Source organism: Papaver somniferum, chromosome 9 (genome assembly GCF_003573695.1).
Source record: "Papaver somniferum cultivar HN1 chromosome 9, ASM357369v1, whole genome shotgun sequence".
Taxonomy (NCBI): Eukaryota; Viridiplantae; Streptophyta; class Magnoliopsida; order Ranunculales; family Papaveraceae; genus Papaver; species Papaver somniferum.
Genome location: NC_039366.1, coordinates 170,672,183 through 170,691,868, shown reverse-complemented (window position 1 = coordinate 170,691,868; position 19,686 = coordinate 170,672,183). Strand labels below are relative to the sequence as shown.

The 19,686-nt window shown below is 40.2% G+C and overlaps 1 protein-coding gene across 1 annotated transcript; it reads left to right on the top strand.

Annotated features, from left to right (window-relative positions):
* The first annotated feature begins 2,177 nt into the window (after positions 1 to 2,177).
* Positions 2,178 to 3,155, top strand: LOC113312860. Its single transcript, XM_026561593.1, has 2 exons — positions 2,178 to 2,658; positions 2,851 to 3,155. The coding sequence occupies exons 1-2, from the start codon at positions 2,178 to 2,180 to the stop codon at positions 3,153 to 3,155; spliced, it is 786 nt and encodes a 261-aa protein (XP_026417378.1).
* Positions 3,156 to 19,686: the final 16,531 nt, after the last annotated feature.

The following is a 19,686-nucleotide window of genomic DNA, read 5'->3' as shown; positions in this document are numbered from 1 at the left end:
AAATGCATTCATCAAGGATTTTATAAAGATACAAGATAACTCCTACAATATTCCACATCCGCACTCCCCACAAAGATTTGGCAATTAAGCACAAGTTCAATTAAGAACTCTCCCCCATAAAATGTCATTCCCAAAAGGAACAACAAGAGCGACCTTACTTTTGCATGAAAAGAAGGATTTCTTTGAACATTAAAAAATCACATGAAACATGAATTTGTATCTAGAAAACTCAATTAAATTAACCACAAAGAAGCCTCAATGATTAATTTAATCGTAAATGCTCAACATAAGTGAACTTACAGAGCCATACTGTACTTTCACATAGAAGTGGATCATGGAAAATACTCCGGAATATTCAAAGATTCATTTTATTTTTCATCAATATTTGTATAATGATATCATAGACTTAATCTTTGCAATTCAAAAGTTCATTCTATTTTCCATCACTATTTGCATAATGACACAATAAACTTAACTTTTGACATGTATGGGACAATCATAGTTCACGGACACAAACACACATATCCCATAATAATTTTTGCAATATATAACACCAATACAAATTAGTACTGCAAAATCATCTTCCAAACAACTTTAGAATTTAAATAAATAAATCTAAAAACATTGCAAGATGAAAATCGTTGGCAATAGCAATGTGTAATCACAATATAAGCAGCAGTAATAGGTGTTGATTCTTGATTTTTTGTTCTTGTTTTTTGTATTACAATGATTGCTGAGTATTAATTCAGGTGATTTTAATGGATTCTGGTCCTAAAATTACTTCGATTGATCAAAATATTTCTGAAATGGAAGTTTTAAGTAATGAGAAAATTTCTACAAAAATTCCTTCGATCGAATTGCCTGATGATTTGTTTGAAGAAAGTTTGAATCCGTGGAAATTCTCTTTAATTGGTAGACTTGATTTACAGAAAATTAAGTTTGTTGATGCTTCAGTTATACTAAGAAGTCAATGGAAATTGGTAGGTGATTGCAGGCTTATTCCTCTGGGAAGAGGCTTCTTCACTATTAAGCTAGATAATGAAAAGGATAAACAACATATCAAATCTCAGAGATGGGAAGTTTTGAATCAAGTTTTACAAATCAGAAACTGGGTCTCTAATTTCCGTCCAGCAAGTCAGAGAAGTTCAAAGCAATGGTTTGGGTTATATTTCCTGGCTTAGGTTTGGAGTTTTGGAGTGAAAAGGTTATGTTCACAATTTGTAAAGAAATAGGTACTCCAATCAAGATTGATAATGCTACTGCAAAATGTGAAATGGGATATTATGCAAATGTATTAGTTGAAGTTGATTTTGCACAACACATTCCAAGTAAGGTATGGATTGGTACCATATATGGAGGCTTCTTTCAAGATGTTTTAATACTAGATTGTCCAAAATTTTGTACTTCATGTAAAATTATGGGACACTTGAATTCTGAATGTAGGTTTGAGAAGAACAAAAGTCAGGCTGGTAAAACTGTTCATAAAATTATTCAAAGGAAGGAGAAAGCCACTCCAATTCCATTTGATATTTTTGAATCTCTATTGCAAGTTGATGAAGTAGTAGATACTATAAAAATTACAGTTCAGGCAAGCAAGGCAAGTGGAGATGGTATTTCACAGCAAAGTAAGTTCAGTGTTTTAGAAAATGTTGAGAATGAAGGGAGCTCTGAAGCAGAAATATTGGAAGTTCCTAAAATTCTGAAAGTAGTTGAAGAAGAAAATTTAAATAATAGTTGTGTCAAGTTTGTTAATGGTACAAATGGTACAGTAGTTGATGTGCCAGTTCAAGTTACTTCCTGGTCTAAAGTTGTTGAGAAAGAAATGGTTACTTCTACTTCAGCAAGTACATCTGCTTCTAGAAGTCCAGCTGCTCCATCAAAGGTAAATAGCCAAGTTCCACTCAATAATAAATATAATTTTAGAAAGAATCCTGGTAAAGGGGGTACCAGAAACCCTCCAACTAAATAATGAAGATTACATTTTGGAATGTCAGGGGCCTAAGAAGATTAAGGGCTTAGGATAAACTTTGGTCACTGGTGAATCAATTTAGTCCTTCATTAGTTTGGGTAGCTGAACCAAAAGTAGTTTGTAATGCATCTTTTTGTCATAAATTAAATCTTCCTGGAATGGAAAGAATGGTAATTCATAATTCTAGTCCAGGTAATAAAGGAAATATATGGTTGTTTTGGAACAAGAGTATATAGCTCAGCCTCAAGTTATTTCAGTTTCTAGTCAAATGATTATTGTGTGCATTGGGGATGTGTTGGTGTCAGGAGTTCATGCACATGTCAAGGCTGTTCAGAGGAGGTTTTTATGGTCTGAAATGAAGTTACTAATTGATCTCAATAAACCATGGATTGTTTTAGGTGACTTCAATGCTGTTCTAACTCAAGATGAGAAGGTTGGTGGTAAATTACCTAACATAAATTCAATGTTAGAGTTTAGTGATTTTTTAAATCAGTGTGAGTTACTTCAAGCTCCCAAAACTGGTTTGCAATATACATGGTCTAATTGTCAGCATGGAAGTAAGAGGATTCTATGTACCTTGGACAGAGTGGTATTCAATCAAAAATGGTTACATTTATATGGAGATTGGGGTTATAAAGTTGGTATGAGGATTGTGTCTGATCATGCTCCTCTATTGGGTGGTTGTGCTAGTATTCCTAAGCCAAAAAATGTTCCAAGGAAATTTCAAAGAATGTGACTCAGTCATCCTAATTTCTTGCAAGTAGTATATGATTGTTGGGCAGAACCAATTGCGGGAGATCCTGCTTTTCAATTTATGCAGAAGTTGAAGATCTTAAAAAAAAGTTTTAAATGAAATTGAAATGTGTATGGGGACGTTCAAGTGAAGATAAAGGAAGCTGAAGATAAATTTAAATTGGCAACTCAAGTATCAGATAGTAATCCAATTGATGAGGAAGCTCTTAACAATTTAGTAAATGCTCAAAATGAGCATGCTAACAGGGAAATTCAAGCAAATACCTTGCTGAGACAAAAAGCTAGAGTCAAGTGGATAAAAGAAGGATCTGCTAATACAAAAAAATTCCACACTAAAATGAAAATCAGAAATGCGAGAAATATGATTAGTGAACTTGAAGACAATGATGGAAATGTAATTGTACATCAAGCTCAAATAGCTGAGTATTGGTGAATCATTTTCAAAAGAAATTTGAGTCTCATCCTGTGGATGGAGCAGAAAAATTATTAGAAGTTATACCAAAAAATAGTGATGATGACCAAAGAAGATGTTATCCCAGAGGAGGAAGAGATTAAAACTATTGTATTTGAAATGGATCCAGATAGTGCTCCTAGTCCAGATGGATTTTCTGGTATTTTCTTTAGAAGCTGTTGGGATATCATCAAAAATGATTTAGTGGCGGCTATTCAATTCTCCTGGAGGAAAAGATTTATACCTAAAGGAATGAACTCAAGTTTTTTGTTCTTACTGCCAAAGACTCAAGGTGCAAAAACTGCCAATTAATTTAGGCCAATAGGATTAAGTAATGTGGTTTTTAAGATTTTTACTAAAGTAATCACCAAAAGAATGAATGGTCTAATGGAGAAGCTAATATCACCTCAGCAAGCAGCCTACATCAAGGGGAGAAGCATACATGAACAAGTTCTACTTGCTTCAGAGTTAGTTAATGAAATGAAGATCAAAAGAAGAGGAGGTAATGTAAGAATTAAGCTTGACATTTCTCAGGATTATGACTCAGTTAGTTGGGATTTTCTGATTAAAGTTCTTCTGCAATATGGGTTTTCTACTTCTTGGTGTGAGTGGTTAATCACTTTGTTCAAGTCAACAAGGATTTCTGTGCTAGTTAATGGAGGTCCATGTGGATTTTTCTCTGTTGGAAGAGGCTTGAGACAGGGAGATCCACTTTCTCCAATTCTTTTTGTACTCATGGAAGATGTCTTAAGTAGAAACATTTCAACTTTGGTGGAAAGAGGAGAAATGTAACCAATGGTTATAAGGAATAAAATACATCCAACACATTTGTTTTTTGCAGATGATGTCTTCATATTCAACAATGATGGAAAGAAGAGTTTAACAAATTTATTTAAGCTTCTTGATGAGTATCAAGCTGTTTCTGGACAGATCATTAACAGAACCAAGAGTAAGCTTTTTGTGGATGGAACTACACATATGAGAAAACAAATGATTAGTGATATGACAAATATGGAAGTGGCTAACTTTCCTGACAAATATTCGGGGGTATATCTAGCTCCTGGAAAAATTACTTCTGCAATGGTTTGGCCTATAGTAGAATTATTACAAAGTAAACTGGCATCATGGAAAGGTAAATTTCTCTCTTTTCATGATAGATTGGTGCTTGTTAAATCTGTTCTATGTATTTTATCTATCTATAACATGTCAGTATACAAATGACCCTCATTTGTGATTAAGGTGTGTGAAAAAAGCATTAGGATTTGTTTGTGGACTGGAGATGGAGATACTAGGAAATTCAAGACAATTTCTTGGAAGCGAGTATGTACCCCTTATGAAGAAGGAGGACTTGGCATTAAAAGGTTGGAAGTAGTCAATATATCTTTGTTAATTAAGATGATGTGGAAAATTCTAAATTCAAATGATGAATGGGCACTGTTTTTCTCTGCAAAATTCAAGGATGGAACAGGACAATGGACATTTAATTGTTAATTGGAGACAATCAACAGTTCGGAACGGGCTGAAATGGGCATGGAATGCTTTAAAAGATGATATCAGGTGGAGACTGGGGGATGGTTCCAATATTTAAGTATGGTTTGATATTTGGTTGGGAGAGAGTCCATTAATAAATGATGCTGGATATACATATTATGTTAAGAAGAATATTGGCCTGAAGGTTAATGTATTATTATCTGAAGGTCAGTGGATCATTCCAGCTGAACTACAACAATTTATTTCCAGTACTAATTTGCCTGCTGTTAATTGTGGAGTTGATCAAAGGATATGGGCAGCTTACAAAAATGGTCAATTTTCAACTTCTACTGCAGTTGAAAAAATAAAAAGCACATAACCTGTTTTGTCATGGCCAAAATACATATGGCAGAACTTTCTTCATCCTAGCATTACTAGTAATGTATGAAAGATGCAATAAGAAGTGTACGTGGTTGATGTTATGATAAGTACATAATTCATATGAGACTATAACTCGTCCACTAGGGACACCTAGGGGTTTAAAGGCTTGTTGTACATGCTAAGTGTAACCGTTTTCTCAACGACATAGAATTGTTGTATTTAGGATTAGTTTTATGTAGTTTGCTCGAGGACTAGAAAAATCTAAGTGTGGGGGAATTTGATAAGTGCATAATTCATATGATTTTAATGTCCTTTCCATACTTGTTTTAGCTATTATTCTTGCATATTTTCGTATTATTACTCTTGTTTTCTCTTATTTGACTCTATTAGCTGAATCATCCAAAAAGGAGATACAAAGTTCTAAATAGAGCTAGGAAGAGAAGTATTCCAAGTATCCAAGTTCCCAAGTCTAAGAGAAGTGGAAGAAGTGCGACGAAAAGGAGCAAAACACTCAAAATCAAGAGAAGGCCTAAATACAGATCTTAACCAATTCAAATTAAGTATTTCTCATCACCATATTGAATAGAATTGAAATATAAAAAGAATGAAAAAAGAATGAGGTCATTCCGAGTTCAGACGAAGAAGTTGTGGCCAAAACAAGCTTTTTATCCAATACCGAAGACAACTAAATATGCAAACGGGTACGCATACTTAGTTCCAAAAATTTCTGCTGGAATTTGAAGTATGCGCACGGGTACGCATACTTAAGTGCCATATAAATCCAAAACTCAGGTTTGGGGTCATTATTTCGTTATTTCGGGTCGGGTTCTTGAACCGAACTAAATACGTGAAGACCAAGAAATGTAGACCTATAAAAAGGTATTAGGTTATATAAAAGGATCACATCAAGGGATCATGAAATTGTAAATCTTGGAGAGGAGAAACAACACACGGAGCGATTATCAATCGTAACGTTATCTCTTTACTTTTCTCATATGTATATCATGGATGTTTCTACATCCATGAGTAGCTAAACACCTATTGATTGAGGATGAATTCTAAGTTGTAAACTTGATTTGATTTAATATATGAATCTATTTTGATTTCTTCATATGATTGTCGTTTGTGTTTACTATTAAAATACTTATGATTGATTGATAAATTGTTTAGGTGGCCATCTGAATATATTTATTGATTTAATCTATTGCTTGTAAGGGTTAGGATATCCGTAATTGTAGAATAATTCCTTACACAAGTAGAGAACGTGAAACCTTGCAGAGGGATTCTGTAAAGCAATCGCGTGTAAAAAAAACCCCAGCAAGTAGACCGAGCGTACTGAGTCTAACTACTAGGATCAAACCTAAATTCGTAAACCCTAAAGCATTCGATTGAATTACATCTTGCAAGCGTACCTCAAGGTGGTTCAGACGAATAAAATATGGTAACTAAGCGTACATGTTATCCAGTTTTATAAGGAATTTTGGGAATAGCTAAGCGTACATGTTATTTTACGGTTGGTGATAATTTATGATTAATGACGAATAGATGAATATATTAACGAAGAAGGATTCCTCGATCACATCTCTCTATTGCTTACAATTTAATATTTTCAATTGCTTTTATTTACTTTATTCAAATCTAAAACAACCCCCCCCCCCCCGCTTGTGACACTTTGAAAACTAAAACTCACTGCTCTTCATGGGAACGATCCTTACTTCCATTATCTTACCAGTTAATTGTGTGGAAATAACATTGTTAATTTGATTACACTTACGACAACCATCAGATTTTTGCGCCGTTGACGGGGAGTAGTCGGTAGTTGTAGTTGTTTCTTCTAGTTTTATTTTGTTTTTAGTTATTTCTTTTTAGTTTTTAATTCTTGTTTTCTAGATTTTGGTTTCGGGTACTTAATCTCTGGCACCGAAAGATTGTGAGTATCTGAGGTGCGAAATTCAAACCCGTAAAGGAACAATACTTCAAGCACGTCAGCAGTTGGAACAAGAATCTCCTTCAGAAGAGATGGTAGACGGAGCACCACCTCCACCTCCATCTCCGGAGAGGAATACTTTGAGAGATCTAACATCCCCATGTTTGGATTCTCAACCCCTGTGTATTATTATGAATGACACAATGGAACTTAAATCAAATCTTCTTCATTGGGTTCCAAAGTTCAAGGGACTACCGGGTGAAGATTCTAATCGACACCTGCAACAGTTTCAGAATACAGTAAGAAGTAAGAAGAAGAGCGATGATAGTGATGATATGGCTTTTCTACAAGCTTTTCCATTTTCATTAACGGATCAATCAGAATCATGGTTATATTATCTCCCTTCCGGAAGTATTACCACATGGACTGGAATGAAAAAGCTATTTTTAGAGAAGTATTTTCCCGCTTCTAAAGCTGCAGCTATTCGTAAGGAAATCAGTGGAATTGTGCAGATTATTGGAGAATCTTTGTACGAATATTGGGAAAGGTATAAGAAATTATTGGAAAGCTGTCCACACCATCAGATACCACCACAACTAGTCATCACGCACTTCTACGAGGGGTTAGTACCTCATGAGAGGCGCTTGATTGATGCTGATAGTAGTGGTGCATTGGCTAGTAAAACGGTCGAGGAAGCCACCAGCTTGATTGAGAGCATGGCTGCAAACACTCAACAATTTTATACTCGTGATTCCTCAACAGTTAGAAGAGTTAGCGAAATTGGAGATTCATCACATATGGAGAAACGAATAGGTAACGTGGAAAAGATGGTCCAATGGATAGTTTCTGCAGTTGTTCCTACATACGAAGAAGATGCTGAGGTGCACGCAGTATTCCCTAATCAGAGACAAAGGTATAACCCATATTCAAACACGTATAATCCTGGTTGGAGAGATCATCCAAATTTTAGTTATGCAAACAAGCAAGTTGCAGCTCAAGTGCCAACTTATGGGAGACAAAATGCTTTCCAACAACCACAACAAGAGAAAGAGCAGGGTTCTTCCATTGATGATAAGCTTAACGGTGTGATGCAAGGTATTACCTCTTTGTTTCAACAAAATCAGCAGAAAACCGACTCCGCCATTAAAGAATTGCATACTCAGATGGGACAATTGGCTACGGATGTGAATCAACTTGTCGATGGTGGATTTTCATTTAAAGCTAAAATTGTAAAAGCCAAAACTATGCGCTAACATCCTGCAAAGGATAAAGCCACTGATAAAGTGGAGAATACTTCTTCACTATAAACTTATAGCATTACCAATTAATGCATGACCAGCCTTGTATTTCCTGTACTACTCCATTCTCATTATTGGTGCGGCATGACGACTGAGTGATCGCTCTCAGCAGAGCAACACGAATCTCCAAGCATTAAATAAGTAGGCGTGTACGGAATATCCGTACAGGCTACAACTCTCGGAGTGTTATACTAGCCCGATCGAGCATATGGACTGTCAGTATCAGTCTCAGAAACGATCACGACCATCCAACTTCACCAGCATGATTGGATGGCTTAGATCGGATCCATAACCCCCAGGAAGGTATTGGAGTATTCACCACCGACCCAATGCGATCCCCGCATGGTCGGCCTCCCCAAAAGGATAACATGGCTTGCCAAATCGTCCATCCAAAACAGCGGGGACGTGAAACCCTAATTTAGGGTCTGCGGAACATTACATGTGTCTCAAAACAGTCTCAAACATCCATCTTCGCAGGCATAAATGGAGGGTGCAGATGTGGATTCAAAGGGCCAAGAGCATGTCAACACAATCACCGTGGGCCTGCCTACACACATGGCCAATCGGTCAGGACCAACTATAGTTGATCGTTCCAGTTCGTGCGCCCAAACAAGGCATGACGCACGGCCGGTGAAACCCCAATTAATATTTTAACATCACGAGCGTCCATTTTCTCCTGAACGAACGAAGGGTCCAGGAATAGACTAGGCAGGTCCGGTGCGCATCAACATGATCACCGTGGGCCCATCTATCTCCACACCCGATCGGCCAAGGCATATATCATGCCTGGTTGCCTCGATTCGCACGCCCAAACTAGGCATGATCACACCTCCCAATTATAAACTAATCTCAACCACTCAACTTTGCCGGATAAATTGAGTGGCTTAGATCACGTTTTTATGGGACAATGAAATACAGGTGTGTACACCAGCCCGTCGTCTTCACGCATGCCCAATCGGCCTTGCCAAAATTGTACCCCAAGCTTGGATTCGACCAAGCTGAATAGTGATGCTTGCGCACCTCTTCATAAACCCTAATTCCACTAACGGTCACAGATGAGTGTCTCAAAGGTCATCTCGTCCGTTCAACTTCACCTGCTTGGTTATATAGCCCTGGTCAGGAGTTAGTTGGTTAATGAGGTGTCGTGGTGATTACCATCCGCCACTCTATCACACCATGTGGTCAGCCAAGAAAGGACTTGCTTGCGCAGCCTCCAAACCATGACATGAAGTAGGATGGACATGATGCTATTTTAAGACGCTCAACAACGATGCTTCATACATGCTGAATATATTCGATGCATTACATACATAGAATTCACGTGATATTTTACAAGTATCAAATTCCCAAATAACTTAGTTATTTAACCTAGCATTACATGCTACCTTTTGTGGGTCCCACGATCCGCACATTCGAGACATCAATCATGTCACAAACTGGGGGATACATACTGGGGTATTGGTCTGGCGGTTTACAGCATGCAGCACACAACGCGCCATCAGAAGAACGTGTCAGGAAGTCATGGACGGTTAGTGATGATGGGAGAAGTGGGCAAGACTGATCGTGTAACACTAACACATGCAACTCCACTACTCCATCACTCCACTTTCTCCACTTTCCATGAGAGACGTGGGTTAGGCTCAATGACTTGTATAAATAGGTTCTCCTCCCTATTTTCAAACAGGACAAGACAACAGAAACCAAGTGTTGATACAATCGTATTCCAACACCAAAACTGATAGCTTTCATTCTGTAAGCCAGTTCAGCTTTCTGATACAAGTCATACACAAACAATACCTTCACAATCTCAACACCTTCTTCGCTTCCCTTCCTAAGATCAACCCCATCTCTTTCACTTTGTGACCGAAGCAAGTCTGGAACGACCATTTCTTGGTTTAGGCCAGAATTGTACAGATTGATTTCTCGAATCACAAAGCACTCCCGTGTAGTGCATTTGTTTTGGGTTTGGATTCATTCCTCATCCACACATCCCAAATTACCAAATTCAGCAGGAATAGTTTTCACCCATAAACAATTGGCGACCACAGTGGGAGATTAATCTCTCGGTTGCAAAATTGGATTCTCAATATTCATTCCAACCTTCTCAATCTTGGGATAGATATTGGATCCGATTCAATCATTAACCTATCCATTTTTGTTTTTTTATCTCGGTCTTCATCTCACGATGTATCCTCGCACGCCAGATTCTCCGGAAACCATAGATGATTCAGGTATCATGGGAAGTGTGGCGAATGCTGGAGGATGTCCTGGCAAATCATGATGGTATCGCTATAAGGAAGAGCGAAACATTCCTCCTTTTGAATGATATAGCAGCTCAATTACAATAAGGTTCGGCAAGCATTTACCCAGATGGTGCAAGAAACGCTGAATCCTTATCTAGAAGTCATGCCTTTACCGGCGGAGATGCAGAGAGAGCGCGTAGCCACATGGAAATCAGGAGAGACGAACAACATGGTCCAGCTGGCGACAGAGAGTGGGACAACTCCGTAGAAGAAAAGACTTGTACGGGATGCCACATCTGCCGGATAAAGAAACGGAGCCTGCAGCTTACGGAGCCTTGCTGGAAGATTTATATCTCAAGACTCTTGCCGAAGCTCAAAAAACTTCCCGATCCACAACGACCTTTCATCCAAGTGAAGAAATGCTAGAGGAGGGAGAAATAAACCAAAGGACGCGTGAGTGTGGCGGATGGGAGCATTCAACTCATTCACTCAGCAGTGATATTACAATGCCTTTTGCATTCCGTCACCCAGTCAAGCGAGCCGCGGATATGATGACACATGCTGGTTTACCAACTCCATCTCCGAAGCGGCTCCATAACAAAACCACACAGAGACGTCACGACGTCCACTAATGCAATAGAAGCTAGACTCAAGATATCCACGTTTCCCGCTTCCAACGGAGAAGATATTAGAATTGCTGGAGGCATGGGTACGAGACGGAGAAGTGCAACTGCCTTCTGTGCGGCGTCCGCCGACTAATCAAGAAATGACAGACCCGAGGTATTGTCATTATCATTGATTCCTTCATCACCCTACCAGTGAATGCAACGCCTTGAAGCACATCGTTCAGGAGAAGCTTAATTCAGAGGAGTTGCCTTCCGTCTCTGGAAATTAATGCGTACGGTTTCCTTGAAGAGGTTGCTCGGAAAGATTCAGTTTCGTACAAATGAGACTCCGAAGATCAAGTAAGTTCTATCAAACTATTTTACGAGAAAGATAGTTTTAGAATTTACTAAGGACTTGACATCCCACACATGAGAAAGAGATTTGATAACCAAACACCATGTTTGTTTCCCTTTCATACTTCCCTTTTCGTATGATATTTGCAATTTCAAATGACATGTGCTATCATTCATAACCAAGATATAAATTCCATTTAGAATAAATCTCTTTCAGAAAAGTCATTCACAAAACTATCTCAAAATAAACCAATTCAACCACCTATTAGTTTAAAACCTAAAATCAAATTGTGAAAGGAAATCCTCACAATCACTCAAAAAAATCTAAAGAAAGAAACCAAGTAGGCATCACGAATCCTTCAAGGAAAGTCCTTCAACAACAACTCGTCTTTCTGAGCAAGAGAAGCTTTCATCTTCTGGAGCGCGTCTTGTTTCAGCTTCAACTCCTTAGACAACCTCTCAACCTCCTCTTCCTGGCGAGCAACGCATTCTGTGGAGGGAAATTTACCTTGCGATTTCTGAAGCTCCTGGATTTCGGAAAACCCTTTGAAGAACCAAGGAGCGTTGAAGTCATACTGGAAAAACACGTCTCGGTGGCACTTCCAGTCTTCGATCATCTCCTCAGAAACGGTGTGACCAGTCGTGACGCTTATCCCTTTAATGGAGAATAAAGCTTCTTGGACGCGATTGACTAATGCAAGGCGACTTTTGAGTTTCGTGGTGGTAGCAATGTGGCCGTGCTTCTTCCATATCATTGTGTATAACTCCTCGAACTGAGCCGGCACACTGAACCCCCCTAACCAACACATGACCTGCACGAGGGACATCAAAGGGAGGATCAAAGATAGCCCCAGGAACAACAGGTTGCCTTTCCAATGCTTCACCAGAAACCTTGTTAGCTGTAAGAGGCTTTTCATAAAAAGTCACCATGGATGCCTTATCAATGGAGACCGACTCAGGAAGATCTTTAAGGGGAGCCGCCTCAGCATTAGCAGATGTTGCCTCTCCCGCATTCCTCCGGATGTCCACTTCACTCTGAATGTTGATTTCCGTCACGACCTCGTCTACAAGCTCACTAAGGTTACCACTTGGGGAGGCATTCCGTTCAGTCAATCTTGCACCATCTTTGTCATTATCTTGAAGAGGATCAGTATCACCAGACCTCTCCTTAAAAGCATCGCCAGACTTCTCATGAAGACCAGCATCGCCAGACTTCTCATGAAGACCAGTATCACTAGATCTCTCATTATGACTACGAGCCAGTCTTGCGAAAGCATTTTCTTTCGAGATTCCCTGATCGCCAACAAAGGATTACCTTTAGTGAAAGTTTTTCAGGAAGAACGAAACCAAGGGATCAAACAGAAAGAAATTTAATACCTACATATTGGAGGAATTGAGGATCACCGAACCACATGCCTGCTTCTTAGACCTCACTCCTTCTTGGGGACTGCAGTCGTCAGCTCTAGTTCGTTTACCTGGGAGTGGTTTCAACCGAAAATGCTCCTTCAAAATGTCAGAATATGGTTCGCCGCGGGAATCTGTCACAACCTCCTCCGAGAATTTCTGAAAGGTTAACAATTGCTCCCTCCAAAATTCCTTATACCTGTCGGTTACCGCTGGTTTTCTTCTGATAGTCCAGAAAGGAAGACTCTGTACTGACGAAAATGTGTCAGCATTAAGAATGTCCGGGAAAAGTTCTTTTGAAGCCTTCAACGGACGAAGAAATGGAACACCCTGGTCAAATTCCATTTTCCGAGCAACCCTGTCAATATTGTACGGAGTCACGGTAAATTCTTCGTCAAATAAAGACGGGACATATCCCGGAGAGCAGCTTCGCAAGTAAATAAGTTCCCTAAGACTCGCGGTTTCGGCATCAGTACGCAACACAACATCAGGAACAGTAGCAAAAGTCTTTGGATGAACAATGAAAGGGTGGATCGGCCCCCATGGACGAAAATTTATGGAGGACACGTTGTCAAAAACATCCACAAGATTCACACCGGTTTTTGGACGTCTCTTCTGCCGACGAAGTATTCTCGAACCACCATACAAACTGCTGAGTGAAGTTGCAGGAACAGGAGCATAGCTTTGAAAAAACTGCTGAGTGAAATGTTCCCACAAAAATGCCTGAAAAAAAGCAATGTGGATATGCGACTCCACCTTCTTATACCCATTGGAAGCATGCATGTCCGTCGCTAAGGCGTCCAGATGAGAATACAGTGATCCAAGAAACAAGGCACCTAGGGGAAGGACCTCACCTTTTTCCATATTTATAGCAAACATGACGAGGTCACCTCTTATAGTCTTCCTTCCAGAACCGTCGTCAAATATGTCTCTGGATAACCACAAAGACAGGATTGCAATCACGCTGAGCTCGTCTTCCAACTCCTGACCGGGTTTCGGGTCTACAGGAGACCACTTCGACACTCACCAAGTGTAAAAGCATTTCGTGTCTTTCTTCTCCTTCTCCAGATCATCGAATTCTCCCACCTTTCGAAGTATAGCATTATAAGACCGACGTTCTGCATCAGTAAGTTTGTAAAAGAAGCTTCCAGCAACAGGCAGGTTCATTAACGCAGCCACACTTTCCAGAGAAATGGTCATCTCTCCCCATCTGCATATAGATGTATGAGTAGAAGGACGCCACCGAGAAATGAAAGTGATCAAGCCTGCAACATCTTTCTTAATCTGAATAGTGGCGGACGCCATGACCGCATCAAGGATTTTCGCCTTAACAAAATTATCCTTAATTATTTTATTACTCAGCATGCGTCTCATCCATCCTTCGTAAGATCCCAGCGGAGTGTGACAAATCTTGAAGTCAATAGGTGAAGGCGGATATTCATTTCTCTGAAGACAGAACCTCATCACAAGTGCTGAAGAAGAGGATGGATCAGCTTCCATATTTTCTGAACCAGAGAGCAGGACTATCTTGTGACTAGGATGTTTCCTAATGTTCGGAAAAGGCACAGTGAACAACTCATCATCTATGTTCGGCATATCTTTGAATCTGTTAACACTCCATGACTTGGCACCAGCATTATCTTCAGAAGGCATTTCAACAGGAGTCTTTTTGTTCATCCTACAAAAGACGAGAGAGTCAGTGCTTGTATAAAAACGCATGAGATGCGTAGTCACACACGACAGAACACACATTCACGTTGGAGTACACAAGGATGGTATTGAGTCCAAACACCGGTATTGATACACGTCAACAAATGAAACCGTTGGTCAATTCTACAAAGCCAGGGCTAATACCCCCAAATGAGGTTGATATCACGTAGTCGAGCAGGTATCGGGACACGCAAGAAAGATCGATATCATGTTAATAGGCTGGTACTGGGTCATGTCAAATCCGTATTAGTCAGGGCCGGTCAAGGTCACCAGTCTGGTATTAGGCCACGTCAGCAAAGGACGAAGTCATAAGGCTGGTATTGCTCAAGTTTCAAGTCTGATATTGATCAAGTCACAAGGCTGGTATTGTTCAAGTTTCAAGTACGGTATTGATCAAGTCACAAAGACCGGTATTAATCAGGACATAAGGCCTGTATAATATAATAGGTGCAAGATCGGTTTTCAGTCCAAGCACATCGTCCACGTTCAATCGAGCGCATATGGTGGGTCCGCACTCATTCACACACATCATAACACGGTTTCACTTTGTTCATGGGGGTCGTGTCTACGAAATTCAAGGGAAAGGTTTTTCAAGCCATAACCTAAAAGCTAGGCTTTGCATGTAACAATGGAAGAAAAGAAGCAAAAACAATATATTCATGGATTCACGACTCATTAAGCAATCCTAGCAAATATCGGCGGTTTTTTACTATCAATTTCGGTGGAAGAACTAATCATGATATATCTTTCTAAAGGGTTTTAACTTAAGAAATTAGGGTTTTTCCTTAAAAAAAACCCGGATAACTTACCTTGCTGCGGACGGACGGCGGCGGCGACAACGGCAAGATCCGGCGGCAACGTTGGCGGCGGCGTGAAGATCACGGACAGGAGCTGGACACAACAACAAAAAAAAAATTCGTGAGAAAAGAAAAAAGGGGTCGGTCCCTTTTATAGACAAAAAATTGGAAGAATCCCAATAGAAAAAGGATTCCTCTTTTTGGATTCTTCTTTTGATTCAAACACCTAAGGAAGGAAACCGGTCCGACCAAAGGATTCCATGCTTGCATGGCAGTGTTTACATGAACAATTACTAGCGGTCGATCAAAATTCTTCCGGGTAAGCTTCCTTTATCTGTCTTTCTCACATATGTATGTCACCATCTCATGCCTACCCCACAATAGTGTAACCATTATGTGCTAGGCAGGGGACTTAATGTTGATGGTGGATTTTCCTTTAAGGTTAAAATTGTAAAAGCCAAAACTATACGCTAACATCCTGCAAAGGATAAATCCACTGATAAAGTGGAGAATACTTCTTCACTATAAACTTATAGCATTACCAATTAATGCATGACCAACCTTGTATTTCCTGTACTACTCCATTCTCATTATTGGTGCGGCATGACGACTGAGTGATCGCTCTCAGCAGAGCAACACGAATCTCCAAGCATTAAATAAAGATGCATGTACGAAACACCCGTACAGGCTACAACTCTCGGAGTGTTATACTAGCCCGATCGAGCATCTGGACTGTCCGTATCAGTCTCAGAAACGATCACGACCATCCAACTTCACCAGCATGATTGGATGGCTTAGATCGGATCCATAACCCCAGGAAGGTATTGGAGTATTCACCACCGACCCAATTCGGGCCCCGCATGGTCGGCCTCCCCAAAAGGGTAGCATGGCTTGCCAAATCGTCCATCTAAAGCAGCGCGGACGTGAAACCCTAATTTAGGGTCTGTGGTACATTACATGTGTCGCAAAGCAGTCTCAACCATCCATCTTCGCAGGCATAGATGGAGGGTGCAGATGTAGATTCAAAGGGCCCAGAGCATGTCAACACAATTACCGTGGGCCCGCCTACACACATGACCGATCAGTCAGGACCAACTATAGTTGATCGTTCCAGTTCGTGCGCCCAAAAAAGGCATGACGCACGGCTGGTGAAACCCTAATTTGGGTTTGAACATCACGAGCGTCCATTTTCTCCTGCACGAACGAAGGGTCCAGGAATAGACTAGGCAGGTCCGGTGCACATCAACATGATCACTGTGGTCCCATCTATCTCCACACCTGATCGGCCAAGGCATATCATGCCTGGTTGCCTCGATTCGCACGCCCAAACAAGGCGCGATCACACCTCCCAATTGTAAACTAATCTCGACCACTCAACATTGCCGGACAAATTGAGTGGCTTAGATCACGTTTCTATGGGACAATGAAATACAGGCGTGTACACCATCCCGTCGTCTGCACACCAGACTAATCGTCCAAGACCGACCAGGCTTGACCGCCTCGAAACGCGCGCCCAGAGTTGGCATGACGCGCGGTCGTTGCGGCACAAAATCTCTGTCACAAATCAATCCTAGCCGCTCCTCTTTGCCGGAAAAATTGAGCGATCTAGATTACACTTTCACGAGACAATGAGGTATGGACATGTACACCGACATGCCGTCTACACGCAGGCCCAATCGGCCTTGCCAAAATCGTGTCCCAAGCTTGGATTCGACCAACCTGAAGAGTGATGCTTGCACACCTCTTCATAAACCCTAATTCCACTAACAGTCGCAGATGAGTGTCTCAAAGGTCATCTCGTCCATTCAACTTCACCTACTTGGTTATACAGCCCTGGTCAGGAGTTAGTTTGTTAATGAGGTGTCGTGGTGATTACCATCCGCCACTCTACCACACCATGTGGTCAGCAAGCGCGATGCTTCATACATGCTGAATATATTCGATGCATTACATGCATAGAATTCACGTGATATTTTACAAGTATCAAATTCCCAAATAACTTAGTTATTTAACCTAGCATTACATGCTACCTTTTGTGGGTCCCACAATCTGCACATTCGAGACATCAATCATGTCACAAACTTGGGGATACATACTGGGGTATTGGTCTGGAGGTTTACAGCGTGCAGCGCACAACGTGCCATCAGAAGAACGTGTCAGGAAGTCATGGACGGTTAGTGATGATGGGAGAAGTGGGCAAGACTGATCGTGTAACACTAACACACGCAACTCCACTACTCCATCACTCCACTTTATCCACTTCCCATGAGAGACGTGGGTTAGGCTCAATGACTTGTATAAATAGGTTCTCCTCCCTATTTTCAAACAGGACAAGACAACAGAAACCAAGTGTTGATACAATCGTATTCCAACACCAGAACTGATAGCTTTCATTCTGTAAGCCAGTTCAGCTTTCTGATACAAGTCATACACAGCCAATACCTTCACAATATCAACACCTTCTTCGCTTCCCTCCCTAAGATAAACCCCATCTCCTTCACTTTGTGACCGAAGCAAGTCTGGAACGACCATTTCTTGGTTTAGGCCCAGAATTGTACAGATTGATTTCTCGAATCACAAAACACTCCCGTGCAGTGCATTTGTTTAGGGTTTAGATTCATTCCTCATCCACACACCCCAAATTACCAAATTCGGCAGGAATAGTTTTCATCCACAAACACAACTGAAGGCACAAGCGTCGACGAAGTTGCCATCACAACCTTTTGTGAACCCAAGAGAGAATGTTAATGCAGTAACTTTAAGAAGTGGAAGACAAACTGAAGAGCCACATCAACAAAAAGAGGTTAGTAACGACATTGAAAAGGAAGTAGAAGAGGAAACCGTCCCAAAGGAAAAGCCAACCTCAAACGGCCAACCTAGGGACACAGTTTCCACTTTTACCATACCACCTTCTTTCCCTAGTTGTTTTGCCAAGTTGAAGAAGCAAAATCAAGACAAGGAGATCATGAACATTTTCAGCAAGATACACATCAATATTCCATTTATTGAGGCCATCAAAACCGTACCTAGGTATGCCAAGGTTTTGAAGGATTTGTGTACAAGGAAGGATAGGTTGATTGATAATGAAATTACTCAGGTGGTCTGTTAGAGAATAGCTCGGTTGAACCCACCAAGCATTGGTATGTCAAGTTTGGTTGTCATATTTTAGTGAATCAAAACTCATTTAAGAGTCGCTTGATTACGTACTAGAGTCAACTTCGTATAAGTTAGCTTGAAAGTATTAGGATATAAGACATTACAAGTATTGCGAAGTCTTGAAGAAGTGAAGAAGTAAGAAGCTACAACGACAACATCATCCTTCCACTTGAAGTTTGTGATATTTGACTTGAACTATTTCATTCCCTAACGTATCTTTCAAGTCGTGCATATTGAAAAAAAAACTGCGAAGCATGAACACTCTAGATAAACATAGTATTAAGGAATACAATATGAAGTTTATTGCTTAGCCATTAAACTTTGTAGATAAGACATCGACATAATCGTTTAAATGCTATTGTGATTATGTATGAGTATGAGGTGAGGATTTCATCCTAGGAAACAATGTTTTACATGTGTTTTAAGGAAGTAAGTTCATAAACTTGTTTATGAATCGAAAAAGGAAATCGCCAAACATTATTGGGATTGTTATTCATTGCATATCTTGTGAACATCCAATATGTGTGATTTAGTATAACCGCTCACGACTTGTTTGTGTTCTTGGTAGAACTATTCACAAAGGCCTGACTTATGTATTGGTATGACTTTTATTAGTGAAACCGGTCTTAAGTAATCACCTGTGAGGTATGATTGAGTTTGTGATTGACTGGACCGAATCTGGGTAAAGGGGAACTGATCCTATGAAGAGGTGCAATACATCACAAAGGGGAATCGATCCTTGTATGAGGTGCAGCAAGGTTTATAGCAGAAAGTGGAACCGATCCTATGAACATGTGCAAGACGTTTTTAGGCAAAGGGGAACCGATCCTATGGACATGTGCAACACATATAAGTTAGATACCATATATATGTGGGGAACCGATCCTAGTACCTAATCAACCGAATTTTGGAAAGATAGTGTGACTATGCACAATACTCACATGGAGGTAGAACCGAAACTTGTTTTGGTAAAACCGTTAAACCCATGATTTGTGATTGAGTGTTTCTTAATCAATCGCATAGTTCTTGAAAGTCAGATGAACTAATTCTAAACTTGTTTGGAAGTGTGACAAACCGGTTTCAAGGGTGTAAGTACGAAAGAGGACTTACAAAGTAAGGATGTCGACACACTTTGAACATAGGAAGTATTGTTTATCTTTTATTGTTC